General features: G+C 41.3%; 1 protein-coding gene across 4 annotated transcripts in view; it reads left to right on the top strand.

Moving 5' to 3' along the window:
- PNPLA7 (patatin like domain 7, lysophospholipase) overlaps positions 1-21,417 on the top strand; it is a 346,161-nt gene that overhangs the window by 264,791 nt on the left and 59,953 nt on the right. For all 4 annotated transcript variants that reach the window (XM_089675020.1, XM_089675022.1, XM_089675023.1 and 1 more), the window contains one exon: positions 20,181-20,337. In XM_089675020.1, coding sequence (XP_089531146.1) covers positions 20,181-20,337 — 157 coding nt within the window. The remainder of the gene's footprint in view (positions 1-20,180; positions 20,338-21,417) is intronic.

Consider the following 21,417-nt stretch of genomic DNA (forward strand, 5'->3'; position numbering starts at 1 on the left):
AGACCTGCCATATCGTCCAGACCTGTTGTCTCAAGGTCCTATATTGCACCCAGCTTTACGGTCAATAAATCTGACCGCATGGCTATTGAAACCCAGATCCTGAAGGATAGGGGAGTGTTCTGTCATTCCCATCATGTTGGGTGCTAGAAAAGAAGTTTCTAAGAACATTTATTACAGAACCTGGAAGTCTTACATTGCCTGGTGTGAGTTTCACAAATGGCACCCACGAAAGTACAGTGAGGAACAGAAGTATTTGAACACCCTGCGATTTTGCAAGTTCTCCCACTTAGAAATCATGGAGGGGTCTGAAATTCACATTGTAGGTGCATTCCCACTCTGAGAGACAGAATTAAAAAATAAATTTAGGAAATCACATTGTGTGATTTTTAAAGATTTTATTTGTCTTGCACTGCTGAACATAAGTATTTGAACACCTGAGAAAATCAGTGTTAATATTTGGTACAGAAGCCTTTGTTTGCAATTACAGAGGTCAAACATTTCCTGTAGTTCTTGACCAGGTTTGCCCACACTGCAACAAGATTTTGGCCCACTCCTCCACAGAGATCTCCTCTAGATTTGTCAGGTTTCAGGGCTGTCGCTGAGCAACATGGAGTTTCAGCTCCCTCCAAAGATGTTCTATTGGATTTAGGTCTGGAGACTGGCTAGGCCACTCCAGAACCTTGATATGCTTCTTACGGAGCCACTCTTTGGTTATCCTGGCTGTGTGTTTTGGGTCGTTGTCATGTTGAAAGACCCAGCCACGACCCATCTTCAATGCTCTGACTGAGGGATTAATGTTTATGCACAAATCACTTTATTCACGTAGTTTAAACTGTGGATCTATTAATTCAAAATAATTTATTGTAATGTATGGTATATGAGAGCGCTGCCTACCAAATTAGGAGACTTTTTCTCAAATTGGCACCCATGCCAAACCTCTTGTGTTCAGTAAGCTTTAGTGCAGCCTCTCAGCATGGACTCAGAAACAAGCGGAAATCACTGGAGTTGTGGTGTCTGCTTCAGTGATTTCCAGCTTCCAGGAGTATCAGTCAGATATGGTATATACAGTTCATACCGGTGTGTGTATGTATGGTGTACTGTATACATGACTAGGTACTGTATTATAATATAGCCATGCCTGGAATTATTCTTTAAAACAAAAATTTTTTAACAAAATTCTACTAGTGTATGGCCAGTTTTAGTTTGCCTCTTCAGCCTGAGAATTAGGCTAGCCATACATGTGTAAAGATTTCTCTGATGCCAGCTGAACAAGAGATATATAATAGATTACTCCATACACACTATTTAGCATCAATCCAGCAATCTCCTTTGCCAGCTATTGCGTTCTAACACCCAGCACACGTGGCTGTCAGAATACCCATGACTTCATCTGATTGGATGTAGTCACTGTTGGGTCACCAACTTTTCACCTGGCTCCTTCAACAGGTTTTTTGAAAAAACAAGTGTTTGTCAAGGTGCTCCACCCACAGCTCAGATTTTGGCAGATTCAGCAAGTATTGGCTTCTATTCTAGCTGTGTATGGCAGGCCTTAGAATGAGACATCACCATGAGATGTCCTGCCAACTGCCTGAGCTCACACATGGTTTTCTAGCTTCTAACTGAGCATAAGGTTATTTTTCGCATTTGGATCCTGTAGTTAAAATGATTATAAGCCACTTACAGAGCTTTGTTGTTTTGTACTGTTCCTTATTCAGAGGCTAGGAGGTCATATAAATGATCAAACAGACATTAAGTGCATGCTGACTGTAGGAGCAAAGAAGATTCTTTATTCAACATATGCACTTTGTTTTTTTTATCATTATATTTGAGTTTCTATAAGTGGGACTTTTATGCCCTTATGGTACCTTCCATTACAGCATGGTACGGGCACAGGACTGTTCACAGGGGTATAGACATGGAAATATCACCTCCCTGTAGAGCAGAATTGTCCAGTAACCTCTGGCCTAGTACACAACTGCACATGTTGGTAAACAATGTGCTTTATCTTTCCACTATTAATCTTCATGGGTCTTTCTTTCCTGAGCAGGCTTTACATAGAGGCTCTTTGTTCCCTCTCTGCTATTGCCACAGGTAAATTCCCTACAGAGGTTGGTGTACCAGTATATTGTATCCCTATGTGAAGCACTAAACCGTTTATATTCCATTTAGAGGAACCGTGCTCGGACCATATTCCGGACTCCCTGATACCCTCCCATCCTGCAGGGGATGTAAGGGCAGAGGATTCAGAAATGCTCTTTTAGATAAAACTCCATTCCTTCTAAACACAATTCCACCCCCACATATATTCTCAGTGCGTAGGCCTGGCATCTGTTCCTGGCTCTCACTTAAAGGCCAAACGTCACATTGTCTTCTTCACTGAGAGTGAAATCAAAATGTATGTGACAAGGAAACATGATGAACTGTGTCATTATAGAGGGGATATGTGTATAGGAGCTGAGAAGTCTGTAAGCTTGGTTTAGTGGGGACACACATCCCAGACCTGCCTGATTATGTGTACAGTGCCTTGAAAAAGTATTCATATACCCTTGACATTTTCCACATTCATTTTGTCATGTTACAACCAAAAACATCAATGTATTTTATTTGGATTTTATGTGATAGACCAACACAAAGTGGGACATAATTGTGAAATGGAAGAAAAATGATAAATGGTTTTCAAATTTTTTTACAAATAAATATCTGAAAAGTGTGGCGTGCATTTGTATTCAGCCCTTTTACTCTGATACCCCTAACTAGAATCTAGTGGAACCAATTGCCTTCAGAAATCACCTAATTAGCAAATAGAGTCCACTGCGTGTAATGTAATATCAGTATAAATACAGCTGTTCTGTGAAGCCCTCAGAGGTTTGTTAGAGAACATTAGTGAACAAACGGCATCATGAAGGCCAAGGAACACACCAGACAGGTCAGGGATAAAGTTATGGATAAGTTTAAACAGTAGCCTACCGGGCACTTTTACCCCCTTCCTGCCCAGGTCAATTTTCAGCTTTCAGCGCTGTCACACTTTGAATGACAATTGCGCGGTCATGCAACACTGTACCCATATGAAATTGTTTTACCACAAATAGAGCTTTCTTTTGGTAGTATTTATTCGCCACTGGGTGTTTATTTTTTTGTGCTATAAACAAAAAAGAGCAAAAAAAAAAGTTTTTCTTTGTTTCTATTATAAAATTTTGCAAACAGGTAATTTTTTTCCTTCACTGATGTGCTTTGATTTGGCTCCACTGATGGGCACTGATGAGGTGGCATGGATAGGCAGCACTGATAGGCGACATTGATAGGTGGCACTGATGATGCTGCACTGATGGGCACAGGTGGGCGGCACTGATGGGCACAGGTGGGCGGCACTGATGGGCACAGGTGGGCGGCACTGATCATCAGTCATCCCAGAACTAGACAACCGCGCTGTAGCCGTCTTTTGGCTATAGCAGGGTAAGGAAGAGGTTAAAGCAGGGTTAGGTTATAGAAAAATATCTCAAGCTTTGAACATCTCACGGAGCACTGTTCAATCGATCATCCAAAAGTGGAAAGAGTATGGCACAACTGCAGACCTACTAAGACATGGTCGTCCGCCTAAACTGACAGGCCGGGCAAGGAGAGCATTAATCAGAGAAACAACCAAGAGGCCCATGGTAACTCTGGAGGAGCTGCAGAGATCCACAGCTTAGGTGAAAAATCTGTCCACAGAATGGCTATTAGTCGTGCACTCCACAAATATAGCCTTTATGGAAGAGCGGCCAGAAGAAAGCCATTGTTGAAAGAAAGCCATAAGAAGTCCCTTTGCAGTTTGCAAAAAGCCATGTGGCGGACATAGCAAACATGTGGAAGAAGGTGCTCTGGTCAGCTAGGCCAATAGTGCCCCATCATTGGTGTCAGTGGAAGGAATAGTGCTCCATCTTTGGTGTCAGTGGGAGGATGCTTAGCTTAGAGCAGGAGTTTCCAAACTTTACAAATGAAGGGCCAGTTTACTGTCCTGCACACTTTAGGGGGGCTGGACTGTGGCCAGTGGAAGAAGAAAATGTGCTCGCATTAGTGGGAGTAAACAATGCCCCATTATTGGTATTCGAGTGCGTAATAGTGCTCCATCGTTGGTGTCAGTGGGAGGAATAGTACCCCATCGTTGGTGTCAGTGGAAACAATAGTGTCCTATCCTTAGTGTCAGTGGGAGGAACAGTGCCCCATAATTGGTGTCAGTGAGAGGAATAGTTCCCTATTGTCAGTGTCAGTGTCAGGTATGCCCCTCTGTTGCTGATAGTGGTGGGAATAATTCCCTAAGGGCCAGATAAAGCCAAGCAAAGGGTCTCATTTGGCCCCCGGGCCACAGTTTGGATACCATTGATTTAGAGAATAGGCTATTTGTTAATATAAGTGCTGCCAACTTTGGTAACAAGGACAAGAATAATGTCACATTTAAAGATGAAACAGCAGTGGACAATTGCAAGGATATGAGAACAGTAAAAAGGTTAAACAATGTCCCGCTGATTTAATATTTAAAGCTTTAAACCATTTGTGCAATTTGGGTCAGAATACGCAGGTACAAGCGGTTCTCTTAGCAAAGATGGTTCTAGTATGTCTCTCCCTTTACCCCCCTGGCAGCATTTTCCAGCTCGCATTCGATAAATAAATTAATAATGAGTACAGTCTGATATACCCAAAGGGAGCACTTAAGATCTTAAGAGGCTGATTGTCTAGTATAAGCACTATACAAGTGCCCTTATATAGTATCTTTCCTGGGGGATGATGATTGTCCCCCATCCCTCCCTTCACCACCCATCCTGTCTGGGGAAAAACCACCCTGTCCCATTTCTCTCATATTTCTTCTGTTTTCACTTCAGGCTGCTTTACTAGAGTGTATTTCTTCTCCATCAGTTATCTGGTCTTCATACGTCACATGGTGAAAACGTCATCGGCTAGGGAGACACATTGTCAGCCAGATGATTACAGCTATCAGGATACAGGCAATATAATTACAGCTTATTATCATCATTGTGTAACTACAGAGTACTATTATGCTCTCACTGAACTAACAATGTAGACAAGACTAGAACACAAGCATTTGTGACTATTGTGTATTATAATGTTAATAAGGATATTCAGTGTATGATTAGTGCAGACCAATTACTTTTATATCTAGCAGAAAAATGCAAAGTGGTCTTCAAATATCATGTCGTACAGTAAAGGGGGGTTCACTTTTCATCCTGCCATGTATATAGGACACTTAAAGAGAACCTGACCTGGTAAAATGTGTCCGCTTTTAAACACCAGCATTCCTCTTTTTATGTTAGCTCACAATATGTCTATGAGCTTGCTAGCAAAATTGGTTTATTCACGAAGAGTCAGTTCCTTGGACTGCCACAGTTCCTCTACCCTCTTGCCACATCAAGTTTACTCCTCTTCTGGGAGTGTTCATTTACTATTGGTGCTGGTCCAGCTCCTCAGCCCTTCCTCCCACCTCCCCATATCATTTTTTATGTAGCGGCCGGAGGAAAAAAAGAGTATAGCATACAGTGTCACTTGAGTGACAGTGGCAGCAGTTTCTTCCCTGCATGAAAATACATTAAATGCACATAAAACCTTAGGGATGATTGTTATTAAAACAAATGGTCTGCTGACTGGATTTTTTTAAAGTGGAACTGAACTCATAGGCCTCATGCACACAGGGCATTTTTTTTTACTGCTTGTAAACTCCCCCCTATGTTATCCTATGGGTCCATGTACACGTAGGCTTTTAGTGGCACGAGCGGTTACAGGCAGAAGAAAAAAACAGGGCCAGTGCGTCCAGGAGCAGCAGTGGTTTGACAGAAAAAACACTTGACGCTTGTAAACACGATAACTCTAGGCGTGTTTAGCGCCTAAACGTTAATTTCAATGGCCAGAATAAATTATTATTCTAGCCAATGAATTGAATTAACACCCAAGCGATTGACACCTGTAAAGTGCCTAAACGCTTTTACAAGCATCAGGATTTTTTTCTGCCAAAACGCCACTGCCAAGAGGAGGAGCTTTTTTAAAACTTTGTGCATGAGGCCTTAAAGTAAAAATTTGCTGTTATAGGGAAAATTTAGAAACGTTAATTGTGCTTAAGCAGTACCCTAAAAAATGAACCTTTTTGGCCTTGTTCACACAGGGCATACAGTACTGTACACCCATGCAGAGCCGTATTTACCTGGACAGGAATGCAGTGGTGTTCCATGCACTCATGTGCAGACTTGGGACACAGCGACTGCATTGACACATCCGTTGTGTCCCAATATGACATCTGTGTAAGTGCAGTTGCATTTAGGGCCCTGCGTGCACCCTGATGTTATATAGGAACTCAGCAGCTGCATCATTGCAGCTATCAATAGGACTAGCTGTATAGGGATGCATGGACACCTATGCATCCCCGTAAAGGTAAACATGGCCCTTTGTCTGCAATTCCTCCTGAAAAAACAAAGTGCACTTCGTGTGAGGATGCCTAGGTACTCCCTTGCTTAGAGCCGTATAGCTGTATATCTGCAGTATGTGATCTAAGGCACTGCTACCTCTGACTGCTAATCCTAGGAAAATTGTGAGTGATATGTCATTACTGTGCTGCGCTTTGTACATCTGGCTGGAGGTTCTGACGCCAGTATGCATACCTACCGACTTTTAAACTTGACAAGAGGATCAATTTTGAAGTGGCAAAATGTGGCACACTGCAGTGAAAAGTGGGTGTGACTACATGAATGTAGGTTACAGATATTCCTGCAGCAACTTTGATAAGCATCCCACCTGGCACTGGAAGATTATCATAAGGTCAGAAACACATCCACGAAGGTACTGTTCAGTAATAAAATTACCGTATCTATTTTTTTTTTTAGCTAGCTACAGCTTTTAGTACAGTCTGTTTATAGTGCAGCAATCTAACTTGCAGGGAATACAGTGATAAACACCAACAAATGCACAAGTATTGTCTATTATGCAAGGCTCAGGATTGTTTAGCGCACAGAGTGCAGGGACACAGGCCAGTGCCAGTATAAATCTCCCCCTTTTCCAAGTTCATATTCCCTCGGTACAGATTTTCCCCACAGCCCCAAATCCCTACTCAGTATAGATTTCATCCACAGCCCTAAACCCCCATCAGCACAGATTACCCCCACAACAAGGCACGGTAAGTCAGTAATGGGGAAAGAGGAGCTACAAGGAGATCAAAGACACTGGTGACTATACCTTTCCCCTCTGTCTGCTTTTTTTTGGACAGAGCATGCAGGGTTGATCTATTGCTCTGATGACTCCCTGGGGGATATTTACTAAAACTGGAGCACTCAGAATCTGGTGCAGCTATGCATAGTAGCCAATCAATTTCTAACTACAGCTTGTTCAATTAAGCTTTGACAGTAAAACCTGGAAGCGGATTGGCTCTTATGTACAGCTGCACCAGTTACTGTGTGCTCCAGGTTTAGTAAATCTCCCCCACTGAGGTGCGTAAACAGGCTTTTTCAGTATTGCATCAGTAAAACTGATATGCAATGTTTTATATTTTCCTGACTACATATTTTTTTAGAGACTGTAGTAGAGACTGTAATAAAGAAAATATATATACGGTTGAGCACTCTGGTTAGCACTCAGAAAGCACAAACCACCATGTAACAAGCAAATTTGGGTTCCCCTATGTACATACATCATTCCTAACTGTACATAATAACAGTTTTCGAACACATAAAAGCTTATTTAAAACAAAAACTTTTTTCATTTTGAGTGGAATTTGGAAAGGTTAGAACCCCCTGCTGTCTGTGTCCATTTTTATTGTGGTCACCAGGAAAATCTAAATCTTGTCACCAGAATATAAATAGTAGGAAACATGTCCAATAGGCACTTGTTTCCAGTGGTAACTGTGTAAGAGGGGATTTAGGTCACTGAATAGATTTCTTTTTATTCCCCGATATGGCTGCAGGGCAGGAAAAGAAGAAAAGTCTCTGAAACCTGGTTTTAAACCCTTCCTTACATTATCCAAAATTACAAACAATAAAGCTTTATGAATACTTTACACCAAGTAGATATCTATTACATATATATCTAAAATAATTTAAAAGACTATATATTGCATTTAATGTAGCCCAGATGGAGGCATTCGTTGGATGTTTGACTAATGACAGACAGCTCTTCTGTACTGTGATAGCTCTTCGTCAAGCAGTATAAGCCCCGGAGCGGATTTAACTTACACTCCGCTGCATATACCAGCCGTTTCCTGGCTAATCAGCTGCTGACATGGAAGAAACATTCATATGGAACCAAATACAGACACAACTTGTAGCTCTGTGTATGTTTAATGTAAGGTTGTTTGACATGTGCAGGAAGCAGTTCTCATACATGTCATCTGACATCTGTCATTTGTGTCCTCTCTAGTACATTTGAAGAATTCTAGGCTGAATCTGACTTTCATCACATTCTCACTGGTTCTACATATTAATATAAGATGATGGAACATAAGAACTGGCAGTTAATTAAGGAAATCATACACCGGTGAAAGGTCGTTTTTGGCCTCTGGTGAGGTTTGTGACGCTTTATCCCAGAGGTGCTCATTTCCAACTCCTGAGCCTCACCAAGAGGGCACAACTACATTAATTAGTAACCTGATTGAGGGCCACAAGATTTATAACTGGTACAAGTTGTTTGGGACCATCCACACTAGCAATTTTGTCTTTGAAATCAACTAGCCAGCCATAAGATTGCCAAGTGAAAAGACAAAAACTCACCTGCTCCTGCTGGCTGGACTAGCTAGGTGTTCCTGCACCGTTACTGCAATTTACCACCAGTAATGGAATCCTTACTGTAATCTGGTCCTAATAGTAGAGCCTTGTAGCCAGCCACAAATCCCCTCTGTGATGTTGCTACCAAGCAGGGGCGGACTGACCATTTGGATATTCGGGTACTGCCCGAGGGCCTGGGGTCAGTAGGGGGCCCCATGAGATGCCCCTGGTACCTTTTTCATAGGCTTTTTTGAGTTTGGGCAAGGACACAGGGGCCCCATGATCCCCTATTGCCCGGGGGCCCCATGAGTTGTCAGTCCGCCCCTGCTACCAAGTGTGCTTTGTCAGCAGTTTATAGATACATATTATAATGTTAAGGAAGTGACAATCGAAAGCATCTGGCCCATAGATATTTTTTTCCTGGTTAGGGGAGTCAGCCTTGGGGGCCTAGAGGAAAGTAAATTAGGCAGCACACATTGCAGAAAATTGTGCATGTGACAAAATTTTGCTAACAGTGGGAGGGGCTTAATATCTGAGTGCATATCACCAGAGCACATGGGTCGGAAGTGCTTAAAAAAAAATAGAACGGGGGTCAGGAGTGCAGGCACACGGAGAACTGGGTTAGGAGTGCATTACATTCAGAGTACAGGAATTAGGGGTGTGTAACACAGACTGCACATGATGCACAAGTCAGAAACTGAGTACAACAAAATATTACTTCCCTGCCCAAGCCAAAATCCTCCTTATTCCTAGTACAAATCTCCACTCCTCCCACTAGTACAGATTACCTTCCACAGCACAGCTCTTCTCCCTCCACTTCTCCCATCAGTAAAACTCTCCACTTCCCAGTACAGCTCTCCCCCACCCTCCATAAAACACAGACTAAGCGAAGTCCTTCCTCAGCTTGGTCATATGACTGGAGCTGGGGAGGAGCAGCTACCCTCGTTGTCTGCTGACAGCCTGCAAGAGTGTTTCTTGCACCAGGTGTCAGTGGGGCCATCAGCACAAGCTGCTACACTGTGGTGCAGTCTAAAAAGGGGGGAGACTAGACGTGGAAAGCAAAACATGACCCAGAATTTTTTCCATTTACTCCCAATCTTAGAATTATAATTCAATACAGCACAATGCAGCTAACTCGCTACTGTCCTGCCTTTACTTGGTTGGTCACATTACTAATATTGCCCATGTAACTGATTATTGTGCCCCACATGTGTCACAAGTAAAGCTGCAAAGATTATGTAAACCCAAAATTTCATATTCCTGATATGTGCCTGCTGTACTTTTATGAAAAAGTATCCTATTCTCTTTGTATTATTGCTTCCTTTGTGTGAAACTTTGTGTGACTTCTGCTCACAAACACCCCCCCCCCCCATTCCCCTGCACAGCCGTTCACTGGGAAGTTCAGTGTGCTGCTGTTTCACCTTGCCCAGCTCTCTGTTCTCACCCATGTAAGGAGTTTAGGGGGTATATGATCACTTGTAAAAATGGGGAAAAGGTATTTATTTTAAAGGGAAATGTTTTTTTTCTTTACCCACTGTATAACATCATATTCATTTTTTGTTGCTTTGCAGCTTGAAATGAAGACACACAGTTTTTGTTTTATTGAGCTGTATTTACTTATAACATCCAAGTGAAAGAAATAATACCAATATGTCTGAAAAAAAATATCAAAAACAGAATCACTGAGTTGGAAAAAGGATCACCCCCTCCTAAAAATGACTTGTAATCTCAATCAGGTGTAGCTAACACATTCTCAATGACACACAAAGCCATTTGTGTTTCAGCTGTGATCATTTTGATTAGCTCAGCATGGAAAGAGATTTCCTGGGGCATTTCAGTCCCTGGCAGTTCAATTGAAGTAAACATTCAACTATGGGTGGCAAGGCACTGTCAAAAGGTCGCCGAGATAAAGTTGTGGACAGGCGCAAGTCAGGAAATGGATCCCAAAAAATTTCAAAGGCTTTATCAATGCCTAGAAACCCAGTGAAGTCTATTATTAAGAAGTGGAAGGTATTTGATACAGTACAGACCCTCCCTGGATCAGGATGTCACTCCAAACTGAATGAAAGAGCCAGAAAGCAACTGGTCAGAAAGGCTACCGAGAGGCCAACAGCAACTCTGAAGCAGTTGCATGATTTTATGACAAAGAGTGGTCATTGTGTGCATGTGACAACAAATCTCGAATTCTCCACAAATGTGGCTTGTATGGGAGGGTTGCAAGAAAAAGGCCAAATGCAGTCATGACTGAACTTTGCCAAAACTCACCTTGAAGATTCTGAGGTGTTATGGTCAGATGTGACTAAAATTAAATTATTTAGCCTCAACACTATTCTAAATGTCTGGTGGAAATCCAATACATCTAACCATCCAAATAACACCATTCCTACAATAAAACTTGGAGGTGGTAATATCCTGTTATGGGGGTGTTTCTCTGCAGTAGGGACAGGAGCACTTGTCAGGATAGAAGGATAAATGGATGGGGCAAAATCCCATCAAATCTTGAGGAAAATCTGCTGCCCTCTGCCAAAAAAGTTGTCAATGGGAAGAAGGTTTACCTTCCAGGACAGTCACCCAAAGCACACAGAAAAAATATATCTATATATACCTACAGTGCTCAGCATAAATGAGTACACGCCTTTTCAAAAGTAAGATTTTAATCAATATCTCACTGAACACAAGAACAATTTCCAAAATTTTTACAAAACTGAGTTTTATAGAACATTTGTTTAGCGCATTACATGAAAGTTAGGTAATAATATAACTTAGATTTCAAAATCTTAAGTTTTACTCACATTAGTTGATGCAAAAATGAATACACCCCACAACAAAACCGACTCCATCTAGTATTTTGTACGACCTCCATGATTTTTAAGGACAGCACCAAATCTTCTAGGCATGGAATAAACAGGTTGGTGACATACTGCAAAATTGTATCTTTTTCCATTCTTCAAGAACGACCTCTTTAAGAGCCTGGATGCTGGATGGAGAGTCATGCTCAAGTTGTCTCTTCAGAATCCCTGATTGGGTTAAGATCAGGAGACGTACTTGGCCACTGAATCGCTTTCACCTTGTTCTTCAGAAATACAACAAATGTGTGTTTTGGATCATTTTCATGTTGGAACAGTGCATGATGACCAAGGGCACGGAGTGATGGTAGCGTCTTCTCTTAAAATATAGAGGAGTATCTGTGAATTCATGATATCATCAATAAAATGCAGCTCCCCGACACCAGCAGCACTCATGCAACCCCACAAAAGGACATTGCCACCACCATGTTTCACAGTAGGGACCATGCATTTTTCTTTGTACTCCTCACCATCAATTCCAAAAACATTTATCCTTGTCTCATCACTCCAGAGTACAGAGTCCCAGTAGTCGTCGTCTTTTTCAGCATGGGCCCTTGCAGATTCTAGATGGGCTTTTTTGTGCATGGGCTTTAGGAGAGGATTCCTTCATGGACAACACCCATGCATGCCATTCTTCTGCAGTGTGCTCCATATTGTGTCACGGGGAACATTCACCCCAGTTTGGCTTTCCACTTCTTTAGCTAACTGCAGTGACTTTCAATGGTGTTTTTCTTTAACTTTTCTCATCAGAAGAGGTGTTGACTCCCATGGACAGCCTGGACGTCTCTGTGACATGGTTGTAGTTCCATCTTTGTTAAATTTTTGTATAATTTTAACTAAAGTATTGTGACTGATAAGTAAAGCTTTGCTTATCTTTTTTGTAGCCTTCACCTTTCTTGTGTGAAGAAATTATTTTCTTTCTCAAGCTTTGTGACATTTCTCTTTCATGTGGTGTCGTTGCTGACAGCATGAAATAGGAAGGGGTTTTCATTGTTACGCAATTTTATAATCAACTGTCTGCTGAACACCTGTTTAATGAAATATTAGGATCACCCGTAGTTGAATTCTTGTTAATTAGGATTTTGTTGTCTAAAATTTAGCATTGATCCTTAGACTTTCATTGGGGTGTATTCATTTTTGCAACATTGTCTTGAATGAGTTTGTTAGGAAAAATACTTTTTTGTGTGTGCAAAGTAACAAATCTTGTTTGCAATTAATGGCCCGCATTTGTGGGAGTATTTTGTAGTATAGCGTCCCATTGAAAATGTTGTGTCTGAAAGGAAAGTAAAGGTTTTCTGACAAATCTGTTGGGGTGTAGTCATTTATGATGAGCACTGTATATCTTTCACTTGGATGTTATAAGTTGTTAGATGTTATAAATACAGCTGGATAAAGCAAAAACCGTGCCTGTCTTCATTTCAGGCTGCAAAGCAACAAAATGTGATTATTTTAAAGGGGGGGTGAATCTTTATATACCCACTGTATCTATACAGAAATGTTTTACCTTTCATTTCTATTTAAACTGAATGGGTTGTTTTACAACGTGAGGGTTTATATATACTGTAATAGCTGTTAGTTTTCGCTGAGTGATAGCCCAACTAAGGCCCCTTTCACACAGGCGTTTAAATTTCAGCTTTTAGCTGCGGCTACAGGAACTTATTTACAGCAGCTAAATGCAGACAATGCATCCCTAGGGCTCCATTCACACACTGCATTTAGCAACGTTTTCATAACATACGGTTTTATGCGTTTCGGAAAAATAAAGTTTACAGCATCCAAGAGCGATGTACTGCAGCTATCTGTACATAAACGCAGTTAATCGCAGTACAATGAAAGAATAAGTAAACAGTTTCTATAGAAAAGGCAAGAATTTACTACCACAGCTAAACACAGCTGCAAACGCACATTTTCGCAGATAAACGCAATGTACAAACACGAGTGATCTCTGTGCCAGGAGTATTGGTATTTCAAAATAAAAAAACATGCATTTACAAGCGGCAGAACAGCCGCCAGTGTGAAAGAGGCCTAAAATGTGCATGTCTGTTCCCGCTCCTGGTTTTCAGAATATCTAAACTGTACCAAAGAGTTTGAAGGGTAAAGCATCTATGGTGCAACAAGCTCTTAACAGCTGGAATATGACTGGTTCCTGTGGAGCACAAGGGCTATTATCTTTCAGTTCCTTGCATATCCCAAGCCCTTTTATTATGGTAGAAATTGGCAACTGATTGCTGTTTTTACATTACCATTTTAAGTAGACATTGAATGCCAGTAAATAAGTCTGTATCTGTGTTCTTTTGCTCTCCTAGATAACCTGGAATATTAATTCCTATAGACGGTGTAGGATTAGTGACAGACGCTGTGTTTCGCCTTGTGCAGATGGTAAATCTAAAGAGTGAAAAATTCCTCTTTTTACTCAGTCTTCTAGATCCATCTCACAAAGGGGATTTGATGTGCTTCAAGGTCAGGAGATGTAAGATGTATGTAAATCAGCCTCAAATCAGGCTGACACTATGTAATCTGCACGTCTGGTGGTGGAGAGCCAAAAATACCGTTTACAATTAACTGATGAGTAATGATATCTGGAGATGGAATAATAGTATCAGCATGGGACCTGCGAACAGGACTTCCTAACTGAAACTAGCAGGGTTGTTAACGCTTTATCTGCCCACTCATCAGGGACTCCAAAAATTTATTTGGGAATAATCAAACTCTCTAAAGGATTTTGATATCACCCGTCATGTACAGTCGCCACAGTACAAGTTGGACATACTCCCAATTTGCTAAGGTGAGCTGTTGCATCTGACTATAGAAATGTAGGGAATAGGCTGACAACCTGCAATAGGCCGTATTCTTTTGCCAGATGCTGGGTGCCCAATGTCAGTTGGAGGAAAGAGATGGCCCGGCGTCAGTGGAAGGAAAAAATAAAGGGTTTCAGTGCTGTCAGTTGAAGGAAAGAAATGGCCCATTGTCATCAGTTGAAGGAAAGTGTTGGTGGTGTCAATGGAAGAAAAGAAGTGGCTGAGTTTTGGTAATGTCAGGGGAAGGAAAAAATGGCCCAGTTTCAGTGGTATCAGTTGAAGGGAAAAAAAATGGTCCAGTGTCAGCAGTGTTAGTAAAAGAAAAGAAATGGCCCCATGTCAGTAGTGTTAGTGAAAGGAAAGAAATGACCCCATGTTGGTCGTATCAGTTGAAGGAAAGAAAGGACCTCGTGTTGTTGGTGTCAATGGAAGAAAAGAAGTGGCTGAGTTTTGGTAATGTCAGGGAAAGGAAGAAATGGCCCAGTTTCAGTGGTATCAGTTGAAGGAAAAAAAAAATGGTCCAGTGTCAGCAGTGTTAGTGGAAGGAAAGAAATGGCCCTGTGTCAGCAGTGGTAACGAAAGGAAAGAAATTACCCAGTGTCAGTGGTGTCAGTGGAAGGTAAGAATTCGCCTAGTTTCAGTGGTGTCAGTTGAAGGGGAAAATGGACCAGTATCAATGGGAAGAAAGCAATATCCCAATGTCAGCAGTGTTAGTGAAAGGAAAGAAATGGCACCGTGTTGGTGGTGTCATTTGAATCACAGAAACGGCCCAGTGTCAGCAGTGTTAGTGAAAGGAAAAAAATGCTTCCATGTCAATTGTGTTAGTGAGAGGAAAGAAATGTCCCAATGCCATCAGTGTTATTGAAAGGAAAAAAATGGCCTTGTGTCGGTGGTGTCAGTAGAAGAAAAGAAATGGCCCAGTGTCAGCAGTGTTAGTGAAAGGAAAGAAATGGCCCTGTGTTAGTGGTATCAGTGGAAGGAAAGAAATGGCCCAGAGTCTGCAGTGTTAGTGAATGGAAAGAAATGGCCCGTGTTGGTCGTGTCAGTGGAAGGAAAGAAATGATCCAGTGTTATCAGTGTTATTGAAAGGAACAAAATGGCCCTGTGTCGATGGTGTCAGTGGAAGGAAAGACATGGCCCAGTGTCGGTAGTGTCAGTGGAAGGAAAAAAAATGGCCTGGGATTCTGGTAACTGTCCCAAAGGAAAAAGATCTTCCATTCATAGTACAACCGGACAGTGAACAAATGTTATCAATAGCTCTTTCAAGAATGTTTAAAATTTGCAGAGCCAAAAAGAAGTCAGCGTTCTACCAGTAATTGTGATATATACTATATTGCCAAAAGTATTGGGACGCCTTCCTTTATATGGACATGAACTTTAATGGCATCCCAGTCTTTTTTTTTTTTTTTTATTTAAATATTTATTAGTATTTGCACAGAAATAACAATAGAAAAAAAATAACGAAAAGACATTTTCAACTCTATCCTCATAAATATACAATTATTTCTTATGTTTTCAATAACCCCCCCTCTTAAAACCTTGACCCCTCCCCCCCCCCCACTCTGCATTCCCTTGTCTTGTATCCAAAGCAAGCGTATCCTACTAGTTTGTTCTCTATGACGTTCTATTTTTCAATTTCTCCTACTTGTTACAAAATTTTCCCATTTTTCCCATCTCGCGAGATGTATCTCCATCTTATCTTCCTGTATATAAAATATCCTCTCCATCTCCCTAGTCCAGTTTACTCTCTCTATCCATTCCTCCTCTTTCGGTATTTCTCTTTTCTTCCAATATTTGGGGATCAGGCTTTTTGCTGCGTTCAAATAGTACCCTAAACCTAATTTCTTATATTTACTAATTGGTATTTCTGAACTATGTAACAGGCATATCCCAGGGTCTAACCCGATATTCATTTCAATGATGTTCTCTATTAAATATATTATTTTTTTCCAGAATATTTGAATCTTTGGACATTCCCACCAAATATGATAAACTGTCCCCACTTCCCCACACTCTCGCCAACACCACTGTGATTTCTCCGCACTTATCTTTCCCTCCACACTCGGAACAATGTGCCATCTTGTCAGACATTTATAATTTAATTCCACATCCCTCAAACTTACATTTCCGTGAACTAATCTATTTATTTTCTTCTGTTTTCCTTCATCTAGTACCACCCCCATGTCTCTTTCCCAATTCACTATGTGCAGTGGTTTAATATTTGTGCCTAAATCTGTGAGGATTCTATATACTTTGGCTATTCCATGTTTCCCATCACCCCGTGTGTCCAGCAACCTTTCAAACAAATTCCAATCCTCTTTCATTCTCAGGGGTTTTTTTAGATTTCCCCAAAAACGTTTTAATTGATAGTATCGCCACTCATCCAGCCTAGTGAAAATATTTCCCTTTTCCTTTTCCAGCTCTTTAAAGGTCTTCAATTTCCCATCCCCCATTATATCTCTGAGTTGGACGTCCTCCTTTGTAAACCATCTACCTGCTATTTCTTCTCTACCTGGTGGAAAAAATTCTGTATTTCTTAGTGGCATAAGTATAGAGTTAAATTCCCATCTCATATATTTGTGTATTTTATCCCATTCCCTTAATACATTTACAGTGTACAAACTTAAATCCTCCTTCAGTCCTCTATATTGTGTCGGCATCCCAGTCTTAGTCCGCAGGGTTCAATATTGAGTTGGTCCACCCTTTGCAGCTATAACAGCTTCAACTCTTCTGGGAAGGCCATCCACAAGGTATGGAGTGTGTCTATGGGAATGTTTGACCATTCTTCCAGAAGTGCATTTGCTAGGTCAGGCCCGGAAGTCAGACGAGAAGGTCTGGCTCGCAGTCTCTGCTCTAATTAATCCCAAAGGTGTTTTATTGGGTTGGGGTCAGGACTTTGTGCAGGCCATTCAAGTTTCTCCACTCCAAACTCGCTCATCATCATGTCTTTATGGACCTTGCTTTGTGCACTGGTGCACAGTCATGTTGGAACAGGAAGGGGCCATCCCCAAACTGTTCCCACAAAGTTGGGGGCATGAAATTCCAAAATGTCTTGGTATGCTGACACCTTAAGAGTTCCCTTCACTGGAACTAAGGGGCCAAACCCAACCCCTGAAAATCAACCCCACACTATAATCCCCCCTCCACTAACTTTACACTTGGCACAATGCAGTCAGGCAAGTACCATTCTCCTGCCAACCGCCAAATCCAGACATATTCACCGGATTGGCAGACAGAGAACTGTGAGTCGTCACTCCAGAGAACATGTCTCCACTGCTCTAGAGTCCAGTGGCGGCGTGCTTTACTTCACTGCATACTACCCTTTGCATTGCACTTGGTGATGTAAAGCTTGGATGCAGCTGCTCGGCCATGGAAACCCAATCCATGAAGCTCTCTATGCACTGTTGTGCTAATCCATAGGCCACATGAAGTTTGGATGTCTTTAGCTACTGACCCTGCAGACAGTTGGCGACTTCTGCGCTCTGCTTTAGCATTTGCTGACCCCGCTCTGTCATTTTAAGTGTCCTATCACTTTGTGGCTGAGTTGCTGCTGTTCCCAGTTGCTTCCACTTTATTACAATATCACGAACAGTTGACCGTGCAATATTTAATAGCGAGTCAATTTCACAGATGGACTTACTGCACAGGTGGCAACCTATCACGGTACCACGCTTGAATTCACTGAGCTCCTGAGAACGACCCATTCTTTCACAAATGTCTGCATGCCTAGGTGCTTGATTTTATATACCTGTGGCCATGGAGGTGATTGGAACACCTGAATCCAATGATTTGGAGGGGTGTCCCAATACTTTTGGCAATATACAGTAGTATATATCTGCCTGAGTGATTGAGGGTTCAAGCAGACTTGTATAACGTTGAGCTGGGCTCTGTTCCTAACACTTCTTAATAAATCACCTATTAAGAAGTGGAAAGTTCGGGGATCTCTTGATACCAAGCCGAGGTCACGTAGACCAAGAAAGATTGCAGCCACAACTGCCAGAAGAATTGTTTGGGATACAAAGGGAAACCCAAAGGTAACCACAAGAAAAATACAGACTACTCTGGAAAAAGACAGTGTGGTTGTTTTGAAGGAGCACAATATGATGACACTTGAACAAAAATTAGCTGCATGGTCGAAGGCTTGGTATCAAGAGATCCCCAAATTTTCCACTTCTTAATAGGTGATTTAACAGTACTGATTGGCATATTCAAGGCTTTGGACATCTTTTTTTATAAAGTTCCATTACCTTTTTACGCAGGACTTTTGACAGTTATTTTCAGATCCCCATGGCTCAGTATCTAGCCTAGTCAGTTCTTCCACGTAAGAGCTAACAAACTCCTTGACTTTTTTATACACTGACACTAATTGCAATTTAAAAAGCCACAGATGTGGGACAACCTCTAATTGGCATTTTAACCCGTGTGTGTCACCTTGTGTGTCTGTACCAAGGCCAAACATTCCAGGGGATGTAAACTTTTGATCATGGCCATTTGGGTGATTTCTGTTATCATTATGATTTAAAAAGGAGCCAAACAACTATTTGATAATACATGGCTTCATATGATCATCATCCTTCAATAAAAGAGCATTTTTTGGCATGATCAGTCATATTTTCAATATCAATGCCAAAATTTCACAAATTTCTGCCAGGGTATGCAAACTTTTGAGCACAACTGTATACTGATATTAAATTACACACAGGTGGACTCTATTTATTAATTAGGTGATTTCTGAAGGCAATTGTTTCCATTAGATTTTGGTTAGGGGTATCAGAATAAAGGGGGCTTAATACAAATGCACGCCACACTTTTCAGATTTTTTTTTGTAACATTTTGAAAACTTTTCAGATATTTTTTTGTAACATTTTGAAAACCATTTATCATTTTCCTTCCACTTCACAATTTTGTGCCACTTTGTGTTGGTCTATCACATAAAATCCCAATAAAATACATTTATGTTTTTGGTTATAACATATCAAAGTGTGGAAAATTTCAAGGGATGTGAACACTTTTTAAAGGCACTGTAAATCTATGCTATCCTTAAATTACTTGTATGGTTCTACTCTGGCCCACCCCTTCTAAGCCACTGAATGAGAAGGCCAGCTTCATTGGCCATTAGGAATGTGGGTAGGGTTACCTTCCAATCTGTGCTCAGAGTTATGATAACAGAGCATGTCATCTTTTCAAAATATAGTTTTGTGCACGTTTTTAGGCACATTGACATACCTGCTGCACAATCAGTTTATGAACTTTGAGGATGCCACAAGATTTCTATAAATTGCGTATTGCCTACAAAAGGTAAAGCAACAAGTTCACTTAACCACCACTCTTCACACACCATCCATTTGGCCACTGGAAGCATAGAGAAACATGCTATGGAGAGTGGTGGTTGACCATTTAGACACCAATTGTTGGGTGTCATATGGGGTGCACAGTAAATGATGTATTCATTTAGTGTTAGATATTTTCGTGTTTGCTTGCAAATCTGCACAAATCTACAAACGACAGACTGAAAGCAGAATGAAAACACAATTGGTTCTTTTAACCTGCCTTTATACCAATTGCAAAGTAAAAAGGTAGAAATTGTCAGGTTCAAATCGGCAACATGCTGCATTTTTAAAATAGAAAAAAATCTAATGTGCACAAATGCCTGCAATTGATGTCTGTGGTAATAGCTGGTCTTGCTTATAAATCACTTGTCCCAGATTATCAGGGAAATGTGTGTAATCAATGTATTTTACAGTGGAGAATCCATTCAGTAAAGTAGTAGTATGTAATACCATGCCTTGGTTCTTCCCTCACAGGGGCTGTTCCCAAGTAGGTGTCATCAAAGCCCTTATTGAGAGTGGCATTCCTATCGACATGGTTGGAGGGACATCTATTGGATCCTTTATGGGAGCTCTGTATGCAGAGGAGCGCAGCTTTAACCGTATGAAGATCAGGGCCCGGGAATGGTGTATGGTGAGCGAATCTTTTAGTTTCCTCTTCTAGGAAAGATTCTTTTTTTTGTTTTGTTTAAATACGCTCCACTGAACATTGACATTTGAACACTGAGATGCAGACCAGAAGCAAACCTGCTTCAGTTTTTCATCAAAGCATTTCAGTAGTGCAAAAGTCATCTGGTGATCCTGGAACACATCTGTTTGCAATGCTGGGACACTTTCACTGAAGGCCCCATGCGGCCTCTTACATACAGAAAGCTTGATGTAAAAAAGGCCAGTATTATAAGTGAACCTGTACTTAACAATTAAGATTTGGTTGTCTAAAATGATTAATTTGCAAAATTATAATGCGGTAAAGCAATTTTTTTTAAATGTATAACTTAATAATTTAATTCCACATTAGAAGCAAATGTTCACTGCCAGTGACAGTGCAAAGGCACTCTTCGCCTTCTAGCCCCACAGTAGCCTATACGGAGTTTGGCTTTATCAGAGCCATATCATGACTCTGATCGCTAGATTACACTGATTGTGTCATTAGCTCCTGCCTCCATGGTGTCACATGAAAGGAAAAATCTCCCTATCTGTGTGACTGATTGGGCAATGGTGTGAAGGGGGAAGTGTAGCTGTGAAGGTGCTATGCACTTGGTTGCAGTGTGGCCCCATTGAGTTAAATGGATTGTGTCTGGCAGGCGGTACTGCCCAGCAAATGCAACAGGGGGAATAATTATTGCCATGGCATGTTTACACCCCAGTCTGCTGCCTTTGCAGTTTAACTCTTTCCCACTTCCCAAGGCGTATCTTTAAAAAGTTCTAAATGCTGGGTGGGAAAGATCAGCTGATCATGTGACTACTGTGATTGGCTCTCACAGTAGGCACATGATTGGGAGCCAGTCCTGCTAGCTACTGATCATTAGCAAGGACTAAGAGCTGTCTTTGACAGCTCAGTCTCTGTGCTGGAAACGCACAGTATATGCGCTTTCAGCACAGAAAAATCAGCCGCCCACTCATGCATATGTGTGGCGTGTGGTTGTTAAAGACCACCCTTTTGCCACCGCATATATATGTTATATGGGTGGCAACAGGTTAGGGGGGAGCATTT

This window comes from Staurois parvus, unplaced genomic scaffold, assembly GCF_062004578.1.
Source record: "Staurois parvus isolate SC_StPar_1 unplaced genomic scaffold, SC_StPar_1.0 ptg000154l, whole genome shotgun sequence".
Lineage (NCBI taxonomy): Eukaryota > Metazoa > Chordata > Amphibia > Anura > Ranidae > Staurois > Staurois parvus.